Source organism: Rhipicephalus microplus, chromosome 3 (genome assembly GCF_043290135.1).
Source record: "Rhipicephalus microplus isolate Deutch F79 chromosome 3, USDA_Rmic, whole genome shotgun sequence".
Taxonomy (NCBI): domain Eukaryota; kingdom Metazoa; phylum Arthropoda; class Arachnida; order Ixodida; family Ixodidae; genus Rhipicephalus; species Rhipicephalus microplus.
The window spans coordinates 15,199,713-15,216,306 of NC_134702.1; the positions used below are offsets into that span (position 1 = coordinate 15,199,713).

Genomic DNA, 16,594 nt, shown 5'->3' on the forward strand with positions numbered 1-16,594 from the left:
ACGTAACGTCAGCACCCACTTTAGAACAAGGAAGTCAGTATTATAAGAAGAAAGTGCACTTTACGGTGTGACGATGCGATTTTCACACGGAACTTTCGTTAGCGCTTTCTACCGAGGTCGAGCACTGCTTGCCGAGTCACAGTAATACAAATGCAATGTTTCTCAGACTGCTATAGAAGCAGAGTCAACACTTAAAGCACAATTGACGCACCCCCGACATATACCGCGAGTATCACAGGCGTATACATATGTAATGCTTATTGCTTTTTTTTTTTTGTAAAATTAGATAGCGAGCACTGCAACTACGACTGACGTTGCACCGACTTTACGACGGTCTTCTTTCAAAGCGGTTTCCAGATGTGGCGCGTGGCTTTGTGGTAGAATACCTGAGAACCACGCAAATGCTTGGATTTGATTCCCGCTGCGATCCCGATTTTTATTCTTCGAATACGTCAGCTCAGCGCTACCGATATCGGTTTTTTCTTAATTATTTCGCATTTAAATTGCCGATGCCTAGAAGAGCCTAGGTAGGGGCATGTTGGTTGTACACAGTGTACACTTTTTGCGAGCTACAATAAAACAAAATCGACCAAGAACGACCAAAAATACAGCATATCAAAATCGCATGAGCACAATGAAACAACGGGAATATTTCACTCGGTTTTTATTTTCAAATCTGGCTAGCGTGACACCTATACGTCAAAAATAAAAAAAAATACACGTACACACGTACAAGAGGCTAAAACTTTTTAAGGCATATATGTAGATTGAAGTAAAGTGATCGCATTGAAACAATACTGTGTCAGTGGGAAGACATTTCATTTTATGAGTATATTTACAGTGAGTAAAAGTGTCGGTTAGTTGAATGTAATAATAATAAAATGCCATAATACTAAAAATATATAACACTGGTTTGTACATATGTTTCTGTGGACAATAACGCGCGCTCGCAGAAACGACAGAAAAGGCAACGAGCAAAATGAAACAAAACTGCCACAACTAAGCCACGGGAACACTGGTCGGTTAGAGAATTTATAGTATTTTCCAGTTAAAAAAATCGAGAGCTTCCCGCACTTTGTCCGTATGTTCTAGTTGCAGCAGAGTTCATTATTGGAGTTCAAAGAGTAGAAAGGCTTTCGTTGTTGGAAATTTTGGAAAGGATCACCAACAGCAATAGTAGCAAATGTTAGGGCTCCTGCCCAGGCAATGCTTGGCAAACGACTCTTTCGCGCAAGAACAAGTACCGGCTCGGTTTCCATCTTTCTCGTCGAGAGTAGCGTCCGCACACGCTGCAAAGTATGTGTATGCACGTTCTCTTACAACATCACCGTTGTTCGGCTTTCCAACTCGCACTACTCCCACAGGCAAGAGCCCCGAAACGGCTGGAGAATGAAACCACTGTGATGAAGACAGCAGCACCCGTAGAAGAGTTTATTCCAGCTACACGAACCTTCCACGCAGAACTACACAAATGTTTGTCTTCTGGGCACCGAAGAAAAGTCTGGAGGCAAGCGACGGGACCCTGGTTCATATGGAGGGCTCTGCACAGGCCTCAGTTCAGTGACGTACGGTTTCACGGCCGGCAGCCCGACGTCGCCTTCAATGTCCCTGGCCTGCGGCGACGTCCACACCTTTTCCGGACGGCCAGGATGGTCATCCGAATGTGAATCGGAAGAAGACGAGAGATCAGCGCGCTGCGGTGCCGTCGGTGTCTTCAGGGTTCCATTCTGAGACGCCTTCTTTGCTTTCTCGCGTTCGTATTGGTCCATTAGGAAGTCTGCCGAATAAGAGGTAATGGGGCTGATACTGCTACCATTGAAGGGTGACGTGGCATATGGGTCCACTTTTTCGTCGCTGCCTTCTTTTTTGGGGGTCACCGAGCCATTCTTTGCGAGCGGAGGCGAGATAATGGGACGCGTCCTCGTGGGCGGTGGCGGCGATGAACTATCTTGCGATCCTTTGGCATCTTTGCCTCTTCTCCTGAAGCACACGACCAGTAAGATGATGATGATCAGGATCACCAGAAAGAGCAGCGGAAGCACAATGGCCAACGCAAGTTGCAAGGACGTCAAGCCACCTCTCGCGAAATTGCGGTCGTTCTCCGTTACGTTCACAACAGCATCTTCTGTGCCCTTTCCACCCGGAACAGCCGAGGGAGTTGTAGGCACCGGAAAGGTCACTTCCACCACATTGGACACGGGTCCTTTGTTAGAGTCGTCGTCGGCCCGCATAGCGAAGTAGTAACTTCCTCCGTTATCGCCGTGACTGAATTTGAACGAACACATTTCCCGTTCGCCAGAAGGTTTCGGGGAGTTCGCGAGATTGTCGATGTCAAACTTTTGGATGATTTTTCCAGAATTTTCAAAAAGCTTCGCGAAGTCGACGTCTCTGTCGAAATATCTGAATTCATAGCTCCTTGCCGTACCGTGGTCATAGTCGTTTCCGGGTGCAGTCCATTCGAGTGTGACACGATCACCGTCGCGGCTCGCTTTCAGGTCGGTAACGCGACTTGGCGGGTATGTGTCACCTGGAGGCTTGTCGGCAATGCTGAAAAACGACCCGTACTCGAAATACCGCGAGAATCGTCCAGACGGCACTGACCCTCGTTCCGGAAACTGACTTCCACAGCACTGAGCTGGCGGTGATGAATCCTCGTTTCGCAAGGCACCACCAACTACGACGCTCTGATCGGAACCTTCTGCGCTCACTGACAACGTGTAGCGGCCCTTTTTTGAAAATCCAGTGAAGTACCGGCTATAGATTCCGTCTCCAGCGGTCACGTCGGGAGTGCCAGCACCGTTGTCCACAAGACTAAAGTCCGTCGTGCTGCCCTCGGGATCGACCACGGTTGCTGTGACGCTAACGTAGCGAAGAGGGTTGGAGCCTTTCCGAACTTCCGCATAGATTAGAAGCGGCTTCGAAGGGTCCACGTTCCAAAATTCAGAGCTAAGCCAGGCATTTAATGTAATGGGCGGATCGCTGGTCGAAGACGTCTGAAGCCAAACTTCAAGGTTCACTGAGTTTGGCATGGAATTTTCGGGTTTGATGCGTAGGGTCCACTGTCCGGAGGAGGCGTCTCGTATCTTAAACTGGCCGACATGAAACGCCTGCAGCTCTGTCAGTTCTGGGCTTTTTATACCATAAGCTTTACCAGTTGGTGATTCAAGAAACAAATCATTGAGGTGATAAGAAGTTTCGTCATCATTCTCGAAGACGATGTCCACCCCAAGCGTCATCATATCGAGTGAGTCAACATTGAAGACTTCGGTGGTTTCCTCCCCTTCTTTAACTGGGTCTATTACCTTCTGTCGCAAGATTATCGGGGCCCTTGTCTCGGCGTACGAAGTTTTGCTGAATGTCAAAGCAGCAATCGCGTTGGCTTGTTGCGTGTAAGCCAGAGATCTTTTCCCGTAGGTCTGGGCTAAGAACACACTGCCGTCATATTCCGAGCAGAGCTTTTCAACGTTGTTTTCAACACCACTCTCGGAAAAAAGCAGGGCGTGGACCCTGAGTTGTTTACCATTCAACACCTTTCTTGCAGCATTTAGGTCCTCCAAACGAACTTGTTCGTGAGATATTAAAAGAATTGAACCGTGTGGCCCTGTATGTTCATCCGCCTTCGTGTCCAGAAGTTCCAAAGCCTTGGATACCGCCCGCTCAAGAGTCGACGTGACACGACGAGATGCCGGATAGCTCTTCGCGAACTGTTCTCTCTGTTCCTTGGTATTCATAACAATGAGCCCGCTGTCGGCATAAAACACGCTCGAACTGTAGGCCACCAACGCCATCATCGATTCCTCTGGGACCAGCGTCTGAGCAAACTTCTTGAGCGCCGTCAGAGTCGTCATGTGCGGTGTCCGAGATGACAGGTCTTGCGATTCAACATTCCAGACTACGACGAGGCGCAGCGGAGCCTCCTGGACAATATTTAACTTGACACGCTCGTAGGGCGATGAGCCACTGAGGTTGATACCACTGAAGTCGTCAGACTGTTCAATCACGTCTCGAGCACTTAGCGACTCGCAAAGAACGCCCTGCTTCGTGGCGGCCACGTCGGGCGAGTACAGTGGATCGTTGGGCACAGGTTGTTCAATGAATACGCCGTACCTGAAACGTAACCATTCTGTGGCCATCGCTTCACCGTCGATCTTGACGACAGAGGAGAAAGGCAGCACCGTTCGTAAGCCTTGGACACCGCAAGGGCCATACTGCAGGGTGTACGGGTGCTCGCCGAAGAGGACGCCCTTGTCGGGCTCGATCACAAAATGCGCCGAGCCGAAGCTGGGCCTAGAACTCGCCGCGATATGCAGGTCGTCTCTGGTGCTGTTGCTCTCGACAATCGCGGAAACGTTGAAGGAACTGGGAACTAGCAAGGTGACCTCCTTGAAGAACGCGCGGCCATCGAGTTCACCGTAAACCTTCTTCGATGCAGAGTCGACGAGCTCGGCGACGATGTTCGCAAAGTCGTCGGGCAGACGCTCTCGCAATATACGCGGCGAAAGAGCTATGGTGACGCCCGTGTAACCGTTGCGACGAAGCACGATGTCACCGCGGCTCACCACAAAGCACAAGCACGAAGCGGCGAGCAGCAGCGCAGAGGCAACACACCGACGCATTTCCGAGGCGAACGCTGCGACAACAGCCAAACGGCCGTTATTTCGAAGTGGGCTCCATATTGGAAGAACGAGCTTGTGTGCTCGCAAAGCCACAATCGCGGATGATAAGGTTGCTTAGCAATCCTGCGTAGCCACTTCTGTCGCGGAAGATAACGGTCCTCGCTCGCAGGAATGCCAACTGACCAGATAGACTGGCGAAAGAACACGCTGCGCGACGGATGCGTAGCCTTTGGGTTTGCGCTATCGACAACTCTTCAGATGGATGCTCCTTCCATGGTGCGATAAAGACCAAGGCAGTGGGACAGTGACGTCATGTAACTGTCACGCAATTGACTGCGCGACGAGGAGCTAGTGCGTATAAAAGAAATCATGCCACTTATTAGCGGACGTTCTTGCAGACTCCTGAAAAGCATCAACGTTACACCCCCATGCACACGTACGCACTATAGTATGCTAAACAGGTTTACTTTGCACATGCCTTTTACTGTAAAGAGTGTCACACCTAAATGTACAGTAATGTATGTCACGAAAATGTCATTGTGAATTCTGCCGTACATCATGAACCGTTGGAAACGGACAAGCTCGAGTTACCCTGTAGTGATCGAATAATCTGCCTGTGCTCGTTGATCATACTGAAATCGCCGTTTCAGCCATGTGATAGCGGCGATAACATCGTGCAACAATGTAGGCAATAATAAGATAAAAATCACCGAATATTCGACAGCCCCCCGTTCACCGCGCCAAGAAACGAAAGTCAAACACATGACCCTCATGGCTAAACGGGAAGTGTTGTCAGCGCCTGGTATCAGGTGGTATTACACAATTTTGTGCGACATGCAATGAATTACCCATGTGATTTAGAAAAAAATTTATTTATACACCGCAACGTGCCCTCACCGCTTCTAGGATAGCGGAGTCTATCAATCTAGTTAACTTCTCGGTATTTCATTCATTTATGCAATGCCGTAATCTTTGCCTGTCACGTTTGAATAACATTAGAGAATGCCATCTCCCAACGCTTCTACGTTTCCCAATTTTGAAATCTTCAGCCACCATACATGTCTATAATAAAATAATACGAGAGAAATAAAAGAGTGATGTGCACTGATGTATACATCTGTACATGTTCTTATGCGAAAGTACATTTTCGATGGAGGCGAAAATGATGTAGGCCCGTATGCTCAGATATGGGTGAACGTTAAAGAACACCGTGGTCGAAATTTCCGGAGCCCTCCACTACGGCGTCTCTCATAATCATATGGTGGTTTGGGACGTCGAACCCCGCATATCAATCAGTTACGCGAAAGTATTTTTAAAAACCTTTTATCGATGTCTGAGAAACTATGCCCGGACCCGGAAATGTGCGATTTATCCTTCCTAAAACACGGTGGTGATTCTTTTTTCTTAATGAACAGCACAAAGGAACGGTGAACAAAAACAAAATTAACACGCAGATACAAAGGGGCTACAATATAAATCAGGAAGTGCAATCCATACAAGGGATTGTTTCTCAAAGTAATCACATTTCCTAGGGGTAATTGATTAAAGGCACGTGGGCCGGATCTGAAAATAGCTATATGGGTTGTGATTCCCGCTTTCCACTTTCTTTCATCTTTACAATGTATTATTGTGCATATTGGCGCATAACATTTAGATATTTCAAACATATTATTCCCCAAAAGTGTGCGCTAGTGCCACAAAAATAATGTATAAACTGTTTTCCTTGCAGATTTGTGCACAATTTTCGATCTTCGCTACTTTATCGGAGAATTGATACGATACCATCGATTATGTAGAGAATGATGAGCTTGTTTCTCTAAAATAGGAGAAAACATTACTGTTTTTAGACTAAACCACCAGGTTTTATGTGTACAACTGATATCAGAAAAGGCATGTGTTTATATCAACTGACCAGAAAGGTCTTAGTTGTTCGCGCATTGTAATCGCGGTTGTTATCACTCTTTGTACAATACGATGGTCATGTGAACGTGTGGCAACGCCAGAACGCATTTGCGTTTTGGTAAAATAGATGGCGCCTCGTGCGTGGGTGAACAAATGTAGGTATGCTAGATAAGGCACGCTACGTCCCATTCGAAAGCAGGTTTAATGCGGTCCCGTACGTTTCTGTTTACTGTACAAATGTGGCATTTGAAACACTTCGGTGCGAAAGCGAGAGGTATACATTTAAAAACGGACATCCCATCTTCGGTAATTTCTGTGATGTAATGAAGATGACAAAAAAAAACAACTAATAGATGCTAGTGGGAAACCAAGAAAAAGAATTAACTAAGCACTTTCTTGGTCGAATACGCTAAACTAGCGGGAAGGGAAACGTGGAATATTACAAAATATGTAGATGAAAGAAGGAATGAGCGGGAAATAAAAGCTGTCAGAGAGCGAGGCTGTTGTCCCTTTCATTCTGTATATACCTCCAGTATGCAAGTCTCTTCTATCGCTTTTCCTAGTTACTTATAAGACACTTCCTCGTTTGTTTATTTAAGCTAAGTCAGAGGTACGCAACGGTTCTGGTCCACATGGGTATTCCCATAGCTCGTCTCCTTTCTGTCACCCTCAGTCTATTTTCTGCCATTTCAGACACATCAGCTCTCCTCTTTCAGTTTAATGTTTGAATCTCCCGCTGTGGGGGTGCTGACACTCCCTGTAAAGTTGTTTGCGCCGTGTGGTGCACGTGCCTCGCCCCAAGGCCGCATTTCGGGTGACGACCACCGGGCGATAGATGGCGTTGTGTTCGCGTTGAGTACCACTGTTGGTAGAGGGGGTAGCGCCGACGGTGACCCCATGGCGGAATCGAGCCTTGGTGGCGGGCGAGAGTTGAGAGAGTCTCTTCTGCGCGTGGCGGTTGCCGCGAACGGTTGTCTGTAGCGTGGGTCCTCGGCACGGGGCGCCGCGGGCCTGCGCGTGGGGGGCCCTCGTGGTAAGTCAAGCGTTGGCGACGCCGCCTTGGATGTGTTATTGGGTTTGTCGTGTTATTGTGTAACGATGTCCAAGCGTATTACATAACGAGTTATGTATCAATTCGGCGGACGTTATTGTCGTTATAAATTAGTTAAATAAATGTATGTTGTTTGGTTTGTACCGACCGTGTCAACTGTGTCCTTTCTCTCCAAGAGCGTGGCGTGTCGCTCGCCTCGTCGAGACCCCACACCGCCTTACGTGAGCTTCATCGTGTGAAACCATTTCCCTCTCCTCGTTTGATCACATCCCCTCATATGAACCCTGACTATGAGACATTTTTTTTGTATGTGTGTGCTAACTCCAACAAAGCTGACGCCAAAGCATCCCCATAAATAGATTCGCAGTAAACATCGTGTTGAAAACGATGCACAGAAACGAAGCGACGAGAAGCTGCGCAAAGGCAACATACCAAGGCATTCCCGAGGGCTGTAGCGATGATAACGCCGCTAAATCGAAGGGGGATACACGTTGCAACAACAAACCGTGTTCTTGTGCGAATCGATAGCGATTGATAAGGTTGCTTAGCAATCCTGAAGTACCACCACTTTCGTGGGAGGTGACCTTCCACACGGGAATATGAGATACGCAATAATGAAAAAATACGCAGCGCGACATCCGCGCTGTCGATAGGCAAAATTCTATCGACAGTGCTTAATATTAATGGATGTTTCTAAGCACAACAAAACTATGGACGAAGGTAGTGGTGATGTGACGCCAAGTATCTTATACAAACGTCTGGGTGCGCGCAATGAGGACGAAAACAGAGGGCAGTTATATGAAATAGTTATAAGTAGTCCGTACATCATTAGTCCCACAATTTTTATGGGATCACTTAGAGATTTTCCCCTTTCTAACACGAAGTCGAATCGAGCGCAGGCTCTCAGGCTACTGAGTCGGGTTCATTATCCCTTCCCGGCTTTATTGCATAAAATGTATTCCGACATTCACCCCATAGGCAGTACCTGCAGGCACTGCAATAAATTCGCTAGCCCAAATCACATATGATCTGGCGTCACCCTTCGTTACGGGGAAATCCAACGAGGACAAGTGGCAATCCGCTCTCAAGAGCCCCGATGTCGGGGATCAACTGTGGATGATGATGATGAAAAACATTTATTATAAAAGAGAGAGGTACGGGGCCAAAGTGGACCGTCCAGAGGGCACACGCACGATGCGGTGGTTGGGCTTGCCTTGACTGTTCCGACGTGGGAGCGGCCCGCTGCGCTTTGAGTCGCGCACCTCAAGATTTAAAATAAAGCTTCACATCCATCCATCCGTCCGTTCGTCCGTCCATCCATCCATCCATGCATCCACCCATCCATCCATCCATGCATCCACCCATCCATCCATCCATCCGTCACTTTCCCTTATAAATTATTTGTTTCTCGGCCAATCCTTCGCAGAGAGTGCGAGCCATACGTAGACACTAGCATCATCATCACCACTATCATAATCATCATCATCGTCATTATCATCTTGTATGTACTGCGAAGATAAGGTCACCTAGTTTTGCTCTGTAACTTCAACGCACACTTTCGGTGAAAACCTCGGACATGCAAATCAACCCAATCTGGAGATAAGCATGAGCGCACGAGCGTCCACGCACTGTTGAGGCGCGCCCGCATCGCCAACGCGCGGGGCGACGAGCGCGCCCTCCGGAGCCTTCGCACCACCTTGTCCATGAAATTAAGAACGCGCTGAAGTTACGGATCTCCGAGTACAGCCAGAGATAAATTTTGTATCTAAATAGCTCGCCGCTAGCAAACTGAATAAGGCATGCTTCGTGGCCGAGTCGGTGCACACCGCGCGCTGCGGAGCGAGAAGTAAAAGGTTCGACTTTTTCTATCTATCTATCTATCTATCTATCTATCTATCTATCTATCTATCTATCTATCTATCTATCTATCTATCTATCTATCTATCTTTCTATCTATCTATCTATCTGTTTATCTATCTATCTATCTAGCCGCCTACGACTTTTAGCTCTCCTGGCCGTTTGAATGATGGTATCGATACCAAACTTGGAATGCCATAACACCACTGTATGAGGAACATATTTGACTAGCCATAACAAAAAAAAATCAAGGCATGGATGTCATGAATGTCATGATTTACATTTCATGGTGTTGCAGCTCTTGCGGTGGTTTCGTTCACATGTCATTTTGAAAAACTGGTATAGTATGCCATGATTGCATGGCGAACACAAGCGACAGACTCTCACATGAAAATCATGACATGCGTGTCATGTAACAACATGACCACATGCCAAACTCATGATTCGCTCACGGGCGTTTCGCTAACGTTACATATACCAAATTTGGTATTACGGTACCTGAATGGCTTACGAAGGTATGATACTGATGCAAACATGATAAACATGAGATGCGTGTCATGTGAGAACATGACTACATGCCACAGTCAAGGCGCTAATACATTTCGCCGTGACGCGGTGCGCATGCTCGCCGGCGTTCATTTCGTCGGGTCACGCCGGCGTTGCCACGCCAGGCACCGGTCTTGCATTATACTATAGCATTATATAGTATAGTATAGTTAGACCAGGCACCGGTCTTGCACTAGGGCGCCTCTCATAATCATATGTTGGTTTTAGGACGTAAAATCCCACATATCAATCAATCTTGCATTACACTCGCAGGCGCGCGCCGCGCTGCGTTACTTTTACGCATGCGCGTTTCAGTGCGTCCGGCGTCCCTACCCTTACGAAAAGAGGCAGACGTCTGGGGAACGCATCGGCGCGAAACGCAGCATGTCGTATTTCGCGCCGGTTGCCATCAGGCCGCGCCGATGGCCGCTGGTCGCCCCAGTCACGCCTGGCCTATTATAGAGTGCTCGTGTTTCGCTAACGTAGCGTCGCTGTGTTCAGCGTGCGCGCGCTATATATTGGGCCCTTGGTGATGCGCTCGCGGCCGTTTTGCTAACTCCACATATACCAAATTTGGTGTTACGTGACGTCAATGGATGACGAAAGTATATGACTGGTGCAAACATGATAATGCTGACAAGCGTGCCATTTAAGAAAATGACAACATACCGCACTCATGGCGTGCTCGCGGCCGTTTCGCTAGCTCCACATATACTAAATTTGGTATCACGGGACGTCAATAGACGACGAAAGTAAGGTAAACGACACATCCAAACATGATAATAATGACACGTAAGCCATGTGCGGCATCATTTACCTCCACCTCGTAACATTGTGTTGATTTTACAGTGGCATATATCTTCGCTCATTCGTGCTTCGCATATCATCGATTCTCACTGTACGTGGGATCTGCCAATTTTTTTTCTTTGCCATTTTTTCGCATATATTTTATAACGCTATAACTAAAAGGCATTGATGGCATACCTATTTCGGTCCTTACAAAAAATATAGAAATCCTAGCTCCAACCTTAGTATTACTTTTTAATAAAGCGTTCCATACGGGTATATATCCTGAAATTCTAAAAATAGCTAAAGTAACCCCAATTTATAAAAATGGAAACCAAAATGAACTCAACAATTACAGACCTATATCCGTCTTAAGCTACATTAATACGTTGTTCGAGAAGTTATTAGCGACGCGAGTAAAACATTTCCTGCATAAAAACGGTATTCTATCACCGGACCAACATGGCTTTCAGAAAACCAAATCAACTCTATCTGCAGTACTTTCCGTGACAGATGTAATTAATGAGGCCCTCAACAACAACCAATTTGCTATAGGTGTGTTTCTAGAGATTAGAAAAGCGTTTGATACAGTTCATCTTGAAATATTAAGCCAAAAGCTTGAGCGATACGGATTCAGAGGCCAGTACCTCCAGTTTTTTAAAAGTTATCTAAATGGGCGATACCAAAGGGTAGTTATTGACGAGCATGTTTCCAGTTTAAGACCAGTACATGCGGGAGTACCACAGGGCTCCGTTCTCGGACCCATTATTTTTACGTTATATATTAACGATTTAACCAATTGTCTTTCTAGGGTAAGTGCTGTAATGTACGCGGATGACACAGCGCTAGTTTTCACCACCCCGTCACTTCATACTGCGGCACATATTTTAAACGACGAACTTTTAAAAATCAGCGAGTGGTTCACAACAAATAGGCTTACTTTAAACACCGATAAAACCAAATATATAGTTTTTAATTCCCCTTGCAAGCCTGTAGACTTCACTATGGGCAAGCTGAAGATCAATGATAAAGAAATAGAAAAAGTCGGTAGGATCTCATATTTAGGCGTAAAGCTGGACGATGCGTTAAACTGGAAGCCCCATTTAGACACACTGGGGAAGAAACTTTCCTCTGCCTGTTTTACCCTGACCAAAGCTCGACAGCATTTTGAAACTGATATCTTGCGCACCATCTACTTCTCTCTGTTCCAATCTCAGATAACATATTGCATCGAGTGTTGGGGATTCACCTATCACACATACATCAAGCACATAATATGCCTACAAAAGAGAGCCTTGAGAATAATAAACCATGTTCCCCCTCGTACACCCTCTCAGCCTCTATTTTCCAAAACCGCAATAATGCCCGTGCTTACGCTACGAGATAATCGTATAACTCTCTTGGTATATAAAATAATTTGTAACAACTTCCCCTTTCCTAGAACTATTTTCCAAACACCAGGTAAAAGTAGTCGCTCTGCCTCCGAAGGCAAATTTTTAATCCCTCTCTCTCATAACACATACGGACAACGCCGTCTCAAGTACGCCGGGGTTAGAATGATCTCCCGTCATCCGTTTTGCAATCGACCAGGGTAGATCAGGCGTTAAAAGACTTTTTCTTGCATCACACAACATCCAGCTTATCGAAGAACAAAAAGTAGGAAATAACATCAACTTATAATACCTTGTACATGTTTTTCCTACTGCTGCTGTTTTGGGGACGACGATAAAAATTTGCAGCCTCTACCACTGACGATGTACTGCAGTCCTGACGTGTGGTCTTCTGTATGTGTGTTATTGCAATGAGAACTATACACAGCTGTCTTATTCATAGTTTTTGTATAAACCAAGCGTTTGTTTTTAGCCCTGTAATTTATCTTGAATGTATCTTTCCTATTCATACACATGCTTTTTATGTACAATTTTTTTAACACCTGTATATACTACATTTCCCCCCAAACATGTGGTTATACATACATAGCCCCTGATTCATTTGTATTATGTTTTTAATGGATTCATTACTAGCCAATAGGCTAAGGATCCAGACATTCATGCATGTATTTGGTGAAAACGAAAAAGAGACAATAAACAAACAATCTTGAAACCCTGACGGAAATAAGTCAGTGGAACCGTGATGGACCCCGGCATACACTTTCGCGTTAAAAAAAAAAAAGAGCTTACTGTCTTTGTACATAGCCCCGCCCACCTCTGTGTGAGAGCGCGCGAGCAGCTGACTTTGCTTTGCGGGGAGAGGAAGCCTTGCGGCGGTCGAGGGAACTGACGTAGTGTGCCGAAGAGCATGCGCGGCTTAATGGACATACACACCTGCCTTGCACGAGTGGCGACTCTGAAAAGTGCCCTCGTTTAATCGAATATGCGCCCTACCACAGGGCGCTTGTCGCATCTCGACGCCAAAGAATGACGCCGTTAGGCTGATAATGCGTGCCCGACTCCATCACAAAAAAAAAAAACGATGCTCGCTTTCGCGCTCTACAGAAAGGCGGACGGGCCTGTATAGACGGAATCGCATTTGTCTAGAACGGTGGAGCGCGTGGCTGTGTTATCCGTAGCTAGTAGCGTAGCCAAGGGGTGGCCCACCGGGCCTGTACCCCAACACTCCATTTTTTTTTCTCCGTGGCATACGAAGAGAAAAATGACCGGTTCAAGAAGATGCCTCCCCCCCCCCTAAGAAAAAAATTATATAACCTATGCACCTGTCCGCAGCTGCATGCTACGCCCTGTTAGCTACAAGCTTTCATTACCACTTGGATTACAGCACAAGAAACCAACATGTAGTGTGACTATTACGGCGTCGGTCTTTGCGTATTTCCGCAGTGAACAGCAGCTGAAGTGACCAATTGTGCGCACTAAGTGTGATTCTGTCTGTACGAGCCAAGTTATTGTTTACTCAGTGTGCGACGCTGGTCGTAAGTACGAATGTGCACTCCAGCCATTCGAGCTATGACATTAGATGCGAAGCAGCTCTTTGACTAGGCTGTATAACGCTGTCCCTCCGTACACCCCTACTGCGCATGCCCGCGTCTCAAGCCGCATGCTACTTATAAACACTATTTGTAAACAAACGGCGAGCTATTTATAAACACTATTCGCCACTGGAGTTACGCCGATCTCGGGCAAATATCAGCGTGTGTTCTGCCTTACCAGCGAACCACCGCGCCTCCACGAAGTGCACTCGTAGCGCCCCACTCATCGCCATGAGTTGGTTCGTAACCTGCACTTTGCCCTAAAGAACGTAGTCACCCACTCGTGCGCGCGCGCTTATCTGCTGGCGGGACCAGTTTGTGTGCCGTGTGCCTTCGTCGGAAAGATTGCGTTTAGGTTAAAGGGCCACTTCACTCGCTGCGGGCGCCCCATTAGCGAAGAAAGCGTATACTGTTCAAACACAGTGAGGTAACAACAATTACCCTTGTTAGTTAACGCTCGTCCCGTGTATACCTGTGCGTATGTTTCGCGCGTCATTTGTGTCGAGCTGTGAACCTTGTTACTATATGCACTCGTCCTGTGTGTCTTCTTCTCGTGTGTCCTTCATTCTTGGGCAACGCGATCCAAGTTTTCATCTGCTTGCCGTTCTTCACGCGACGTCCCAATATGTCGCTATCGCATTCACTGCTTCGCCCTTGCGGCGAAACTGTTACTTTCTTAGAAATATCAGCGTCTAGTATATCTAAGAGGCAATAAGGTTCAACTTTCTTAACTTTGCGAAAAACCGACATATTACCATTTCGTAGTTTACAGTGGTTTAGCAGATACAGTGTATGTGTCTGCGAAACCACTGAAAACGCACGTATTTTAAGTCGCATTTAGAGATCGTGCGACAACGTGAATATTTTTGAAATCTTCGCGAGGATACAGATAAATATGAAAAAAAAGTTAACACAGCTTTCACTAAGTCGCGTAAGGCTGAGTCACGGCTGAACTGGTGGACGCCCAGCTGGTTCTAGTACAGATTTTCATCCGCTTTGAATCGGAATCGCGAGTTCATCAAGTTGGTCGATGCTCATCGTAGAACAGCGCAACGGGTTGAATACGGACAGAATGTTTCAAAATAAACGTAGTTGTGAGTTCAGCGCTGCCCCGCCACGGTGGTTTAGTGGCTAAGGTACTCGGCTGCTGACCCACATGTCACGGGTTCAAATCCCGGCTGTGGCGGCTGCATTTCTGATGGAGGCGGAAATGTTGTAGGCCTATGTACTCAGATTTGGGTGCACGTTAAAGAACCCCAGGCGGTCAAAATTTCCCGAGCCCTCCACTACGGCGTCTCTCATAATCATATGGTGGTTTTGGGACGTTAAACCCCACAAATCAATCATCTATCAATCCCTCCTCTTTTCTCTTGTCTTGGCTAGTGGTTACGACGCGCGCCTTCGGATAGTGGGTACGTAGGTTCGAATCTCGCCTCGCCAAGAATTTATCTCTTCCTCTCTTTCTTTCTCTCGCACTGTACTCGTTTTCTTGCCCGTCAGAGTTACCGAAACCCACGCCGGATAAATCGGCGCATGTGCTCCGCAAGAGCAAAGCAGAAGACGAATATGAAGAACAGGATGAAGAGAACGTGTGCCGGTAATGGCGATGATAATTTTCGATCTACGAGACATGGCCAACTGCGACGTAATAGCTCTGCTGCGATAGTAATTTCCATCGCGCATTTTGCTCCATTTCGGTACTATAGAAAGTAAATAATGATGCGTCTGGAGGTAAAGGTAAAAGAAACTACAGCTGCCATCCAGATTTAAGCTTGACTGGGCTGTAGCCATTTGAAAATCGATAAATTGAGATTTTAGGGTAATTCTGTATGGTCCGCACGTGGAGACATAAAAACAAAATTCTTTTTTTAAGTTTCGAGCGAAATCTGCTCTAAGCTATAGTTATTTTACCACGAGAACATCAGTGCCATGTAAAAACGATAGGATTTCTCTTTTTTCTTTCTCACTATCAATTCTATAAGCGTCGTTCTCTGTAGCACGCAAGATAACCAGCGGAGATAATTTGAAGGGAAAAAAAAAGCCAGCTTACGAAGTTTGAATTCTTCGGGAGTGGAGGAGGCGTTGGAGATTGCATTTTTGGCTGATGTCACATAAGCCATGGGTATCCAGTCCGGGGGTCCTGGCACATTCCTCAGCATCGTCCAGACGCGGATGAGCATCGCAACATGTTTCCAGCTGAACGCCACCAGCGGAACCAAGATAGACGCCAGCAACACCAGCATTATCATCACTGCTGTCGGAGCGCGCACTTCGCCGGACTGCCAGAGGGCGTCCATCGCTGGAGAGATCGGTACGCCACTGGCGAAGGCCTCGAAGTTTACTTGCAGTCTGTTCGAAGACCTGGAACCTCTTCGCCGCTGAAAGTCGTCTCCTTTCCTCCTTCCGAAGACTCCTTATCTCACCTCACGTGTGCAGACTCTGCAAAAATATACTACTTCTAGCTACTTAAACTAATACGGAACTGAAGCGGTCGGCTTTCGTCGGGTAACGATAGCGCCTAGAGTTAGTTATATGACGTTTCGACATGGATATATAGTTGTGACAAACTGCGCACCAGAGACGCAAATTGGCGCGTTCTTTTTGTGCTGTAACTCTGAACAGTCATTGAGGACAGCAAAAGACTCGTCACGAGACTGCGGGCGTTTTCGCCACCTTAAGATACGATCAAGAAAAATTCTCTGGCATAGGAATTGACTGTTGTCGCACTGTGAAGTAGCTCAAAAAAATAAACAAACTATCCAAACAACGTTGAAAACACAAGTAGTTGAAGGTAAGTTTTGTGCCCATAAACAAACATTCGTAAACATAAAAATGAAAAAAACAAAAACTCGT

General features: G+C 46.6%; 2 protein-coding genes across 5 annotated transcripts in view; both read right to left on the bottom strand.

The window, feature by feature from the left end:
- The window catches only part of LOC119181658 (cytochrome P450 4V2), a 55,054-nt gene that overhangs the window by 23,477 nt on the left and 14,983 nt on the right, over positions 1–16,594 (bottom strand). For 2 of the 4 annotated variants that reach the window (XM_075888940.1, XM_037432907.2), the window contains exon 2: positions 15,792–16,180. The exons of 1 other annotated variant lie outside the window; for it this stretch is intronic. In XM_075888940.1, coding sequence (XP_075745055.1) covers positions 15,792–16,038 — 247 coding nt within the window. In that variant the 5' untranslated portion in view covers positions 16,039–16,180. Of the gene's footprint in view, positions 1–15,791; positions 16,181–16,594 lie in introns of those variants that run through there. One more of the 4 variants, XM_075888943.1, reaches the window with a different exon arrangement.
- Positions 650–5,348, bottom strand: LOC119181667 (calcium-activated chloride channel regulator 1). The gene has a single exon (XM_037432914.2). It carries the CDS (start codon positions 4,614–4,616, stop codon positions 1,464–1,466), a length of 3,153 nt encoding a protein of 1,050 aa, XP_037288811.2. The 5' UTR covers positions 4,617–5,348; the 3' UTR covers positions 650–1,463.

Excerpts from the sequence above, each read along its gene's own strand:
- LOC119181667 (XM_037432914.2), bottom strand. The coding sequence starts at position 4,616 with ATGCGTCGGTGTGTTGCCTCTGCGCTGCTGCTCGCCGCTTCGTGCTTG.